Source organism: Barbus barbus (assembly GCF_936440315.1).
Source record: "Barbus barbus genome assembly, chromosome: 41".
Classification (NCBI taxonomy): Eukaryota; Metazoa; Chordata; class Actinopteri; order Cypriniformes; family Cyprinidae; genus Barbus; species Barbus barbus.
In genome coordinates, this window is record NC_136719.1 from 3,585,434 (window position 1) to 3,591,109 (window position 5,676).

General features: G+C 39.3%; 1 protein-coding gene across 1 annotated transcript; it reads right to left on the bottom strand.

The window, feature by feature from the left end:
- Positions 1 to 2,107: 2,107 nt before the first annotated feature.
- LOC306860483 (proteasome subunit beta type-11-like) lies at positions 2,108 to 3,054 on the bottom strand (the record flags this gene model as incomplete). Its single annotated transcript, XM_079402220.1, is given in 4 exon segments — positions 2,108 to 2,247; positions 2,250 to 2,274; positions 2,276 to 2,463; positions 2,721 to 3,054. Coding segments are annotated over 4 exon segments (687 nt in total).
- Between the last annotated feature and the right edge of the window lie 2,622 nt (positions 3,055 to 5,676).

Below are 5,676 nucleotides of genomic sequence, written 5' to 3' on the forward strand. Positions count from 1 at the left end.
AATTCTGAAACTCTTGCAGTGTTTAGTTCGAAACTCTCACACCTACCCAGTTCATCTCAACAGGAATTTATGCAGTTGAAGTATTCTTCACTGTTCTCAGATGTGCCCACTGTAACAAATGTGTTGGAGCACGATATCGATGTTGGTGATCATCGTCCTGTTAAACAAAATGCTTATCGCATCAATCCAGTGAAACGTGAGATAATGAAAAAAGAAATGCAGTACTTAATTGAGCATGGCTTAGCTGTGCCAAGTTCAAGTCTTTGGTGTTCCCCATGCCTTTTAGTTCCTAAGCCAGATGGAACGTCACGCTTCTGCACAGATTAGCGTAAAGTTAATCAGTTGACTACATCAGACTCTTTCCCCCTTCCTAGAATATTTGATTGTGTTGACCACATTGGTTAGGCAAAATTTGTGACAAAGTTAGACTTGCTTATGGGGTATTGGCAGGTGCCACTCACTGATCGTGCCTCCAAAATCTCCGCTTTTGCTACTGCAGATGTTTTCCTGCAATACAAGGTTCTCGCTTTCGGCCTGAAAAATGCTCCTGCCACTTTCCAACGTTTAATGAGTAAGGTGTTGTCTAATGTGAAAAATTGTGAATCCTACCTTGATGACGTTGTTTGTTACTCTGATGCATGGGAAAGTCATTTAAAAACTTTAGAAGTAGTATTTTCTAGGTACCGAGAAGCTAATCTCACCCTCAATTTAACAAAATGTGAATTCTGTCATGCTAAGGTCACCTATTTAGGTAAGGAGGTCGGTCATGGAACCGTTCGACCAGTGGAATCTAAAGTTCATGCCATCATTGATTTCCCCTCTCCTAAATCTAAAAGAGAACTCCGGCGTTTTCTTGGCATGGCCGGGTATTACAGAAACTTCTGTAAAAACTTCTCAGATGTAGTAAAGCCTCTCACTGATATTCTTCGAAAAGATCTTTCTTTCGTTTGGAGTTCTAATTGTCAAATTGCTTTAGATTCTCTAAAAGCATTGTTGTGTAGTTCTCCTGTCCTTGCTGCCCCAGATTTCACCAAACCATTTAAACTCGAAGTGGATGCCAGTGGAACTGGTGCGGGTGCTGTCCTACTACAAGAGGATGATCATGGAATCGACCACCCCTTATGCTTTTATTCCAAGAAATTCAATCGACATCAGTTAAAAAACAGCAATCCCTTCTGTTTCCTGTAGGGGTCATTACAATGCTTTAACCTCCAGAGCCTTCGACTGCTGGCACAAATATAAAAGCTTTTAAGCCTTGAGCTGAAAAATGTGACATCAGGGATTTTAAAACTTTTTAAACCCAGCAGAGATCAAATACACACTTGTAAATGGGCATTTGGTTTATTACAGCATGAATTCATATGAACAGATGTGGTGAATAGCCTAGCTAACGTAAGCTATAGAAAGACAGTTTGTGAATTATTGTGTCATGTCAATATAATAATATTTGTTCAAAATACATTTTTATTTGTTATTTTCTTATATTTAAGAGGGACTAGATAAGCATATGTCCAAATTACTGTAAAAAAGAGAGAGCCTTAAGGAAATACAGTGTAAAATGTTTCATTAGTATGTAATAACTCTCTATTTATTATAAAAACTGATCATTTATACTCAATTATAGATTATAATAGACTATATATTCTTCATTAGGAATCAATTTGAAGTGGTCAGAAAAGTGGGGTCATGAAAAAGTATTATTTACTCAAAAATTTAAAATTCTGCAACCCTGAATCACATCATTCCAAACTCATATGTTAATAGCCTACACAAAAAATACATTTTAAATGTCAGTTACAATCATAATAATAGGGGGCTGGAGCTTTAGACTTTCAGCAATGACAAAAAGTACTATAAAGTATTTATAAAAGTATAAATGCATGCTAAACATCTCCCTTTGGGCTCCAGAAACAAAAAATCATGCAGTTTTGGAACATGATGGTATTCATTTCTTGAATCCACTATTATTCTTTCACAGTATCACTCACAGTGTAAGAGCTATTAATTATCAATACATGCTTGTCTTTTTATTTTTGCTTTGCTGTAAAAAAAAATACCATCCTTTTAAAATCAATATATTTCCAAAGTCCGCCTCCTGTATTCCTCCTCAAATTATTTCTCCGTCATCAGACTTCAAAATTGCTTTCTTTTCAGCATTTCTCTCCGCCACCCTTTCTCTCTCCCTCTCCTTCTCCCTGTAATACTCCTCTTTCAAGTTTTCCCTCTCTCTGCGGCTCCACCCTTTGTCACATGGTAGAGATCGACATTATTGCCCCGAGTACGCGTCTCTGTAGGTGGCGCGGTACATGGCCTCCCTGGCGACCTCAGTGGCCTCCTGTACACTCATTCCCCAGTAAACACTGCTGTCCAGGATCGAGTATGCATAGGGAGACTCCGAGCCCACAGAGAACAGGTCCCCATGCAGGCGCAGCCCGTCACTGCACACATAAATAACCCGCATAATGGGCCGCATATTCTCGAACAACTTCTGACGACTTGTTGAGCCGTAGCAACTATCAATGGTTGAGGCGCTGAGGCAACACTTGGCGCTGATTGACTGCTTGAATCGCTGGCTCTCATTTGATTGGTTGGAATATTTGCATGTTGAGGCGCTGAGGCAACACTTGCTGCTGATTGGCCGCTTGAATTGCTGGCTGTCATTTGATTGGTTGGAGTATTTGCATGTTTCTCTGTAATTGGTTGCTCGTGTTTTTCGTCACCCCCATCCCATCCACACAGCGTGGCTGCAACGTACAGCTCCGTGCCTTTGAATGGATGCAGCATGTGGGACAGCAGTTTGGCGGCGCCCCCTCTTGACAGCCTGCGGCGGTGTCGAAACTGGTACAGCCTGAGCACTCTAGCCAAAATGTGCTTCCAGAGCACGCAGTCAGCCAACGTCCCAGAGGTGGTGCCAACCAGGTGAGAGTGGATAGGTAAGACCTTCGGTGACGCAGGGCAGGCCACCAGCCCTGAGCAGCTGGAGCGCGTGTCGGCTGCAGCGATCACACCTCCCTGGAACGCGAAGCCGAGAGTTGTGGTGCCATGAGCAAGCATGAACGGTAACGGAACGGAAGGAAAGATGGGGTGGAGGAAGAAAGATGAACGGCAGTAAGGGGCATAGGTGGTCTATTTCCAGTAACTTTGTCGGTGCTGAACTGAGGCTTGTTTGACCAAAGTTTATTGGGCTCTCTGTGAGATATTCAGCTATCGGCATGTAAAACTCCAGAGGACTCAAACCGCTCCTCCCAGGCAGCCTTGCAGAAAAAGCGTCTCCGTGAATTCCCCCTCCGGACAGATGAGTGGAATCTTCCAGCATAAAGGACTGTGAGAATGGAACACTCCATTGAAGGAACAGATGGGGATTGTGCAAGCCGCATACATCTTGCAAAGTCATAAACTATTGTGTAGATATACAATACATTGTAACTCTGTCAATTATTACACTGTATGACATGAACTGCAAAAACATGTCATATATGAGCTGTAAAGGGTTTCAGGCCATTTTTCTTTCTTTATTCAATCTTGTCTCTTTATAGGCCTATGGGTCAGTTTGTTGGTAAAGAAGTTCTGGTTTACTTCAGAATTCGATTCCACTCTGCGTTCCTGGTGTTTGTATCTTCTTGTGGTGGTGATTGGCTGTTGAAAGGAAAATCAAACATGCCGAGCCTCTTAGACCACCACTGTTCTTGATCCACACTTTATTCTTATGGAAAAGCAAAAGCAATGAGTACCATAGATCCAGAATAAAATATCCAACTCTCAATCCACTTGATGTCTGTATTCAAAGTTCAGTCTTAACCCACTAGTATCATAAGCTCAATAAGTAACCAGAGGCCATTTATATAAGTGCCATTCCCTGATTGACTCAACCAGAAATGCATGAAAATGCCAAAGTAAGCCTTTTAACCCAAGCTTGACGATACATGCCATGAAATTTCATTTTCAAAGCATAGCATGTTTTGTGCTGTTCTGCAGTATTGTTACACTAATATTCAATCACTCATTCAAAAAATACAGTAGGCCTTAAAGCATCATACATAATGATATAACCTATACTATAAATAGCGCTAAATTATTTTTTAAACATAATGTTTAAAAAATGTACCAACATTTATAATATTACAAAATATTTATAGGTCAAATAAATCAAACTATTTAACTTTTTTTACTGTATTAGGCCTATTTGACCAAATAAATCTTTGATGAGAGACTTATTTTTAAATAATAATTTTCCAAACTCTTCACCAGTGTATGTATGTATTTTAACTTTGGCAACAGGACATTTTACATAATATATGTGACCCTGGAGCAAAAAAACCAGTCTTAAGTCGCTGGGGTATATGTGTAGCAATAGCCAAAAATACATTGTATGGGTCAAAATTATAGTTTTCTTTTATTCCAAAAAATAATTAGGATATTAAAGATCATGGATATTAAAGGATATTAAAGATCATGTTCCATGAAGATATTTTGTAAATTTCCTACTGTAAATATATCAAAACTTAATTTTTTATTAGTAATATGCATTACTAAGAACTTCATTTGCACAGTTTTAAAGGCGATTTTCTCAATATTTCGATTTTTTTGCATCCTCAGATTCCAGATTTTCAAATAGTTGTATCTCAGCCAAATATTGTCCAATCATAACAAACCATATGTTACAGACATGCCAGGCTCTGCCACCTCCCAATCACAGCGATCCCTATCACCTGAGTTCTAATCACGCTCACCTGTCCCGCATCACGTCCCTCATCACCAGTCAGCTATAAAACCACACACCACCCAGCACATGATGTCCGGTCTCGTTTCTGCGAAGAGGACTTCCTACGACAGCACAAAGCCTGTATTCCCTATTGCTAATCTACTAACCTGTCTCTGTATATACTTACCGGTTCCAGGATCCTGCTCCAAGCCAGTTCCACGATCGCCGGTGCGAAGCTCCCAAGTCTGCGGTGTGTGTGTGTGGTTGCCGATCGTCCTTGGTTCCTCCAGTTATCCCTGCAAGTAAAGATTCACATCATTACTACCCAGTTCAAGATCACCAACTCCGGGATCAAGAAAGCCGCGCCATCTGTTTACCTCTCTATTGCTTACCTGTCAATAAACGTTCCATTACCTGCTAACCTTGTGTCCTCCGATCTGTAACACCATACATCAATGGAAAGATTATTTGTTCAGCTTCCAGATGATGGATAAATCTAAATTTTGAAAAAATTGACCCTTATGACTGGTTTTGTGGTCCAGGGTCACATATGTTTTTTATTTAATTTTGATGTTTAATATTATTGCTATAAAATTGCAAGATTACACATGTTATTGAAGTTAATTTAAATAATTTAATCCTATTGCCAAAGATTGTGTGTTATTTTCAGCAATAAAAATTAAACATCACAATTTAATAGATATCACTTCTAAGTATTATGTAAAAATAAACTACATTAATAATAAAATGCATTAATTAATTAATAATTCATATCTATTTTTTTTTTTATAGCAAGAGTTCTTTGAACTTGAAACAGGAAAATTAAAGAAAAAAAAAAACACTTTATATGACATTTATAATGTTTGACCACCTCCTGTGATGGACAACACTTGCTGAAGGTTAAGCTTCTTTCTGTCACTCAACATTTCTTGGAAAAGGGAAACCTGTTCTGTTGAGTCGCGTCGCGTCGCTGC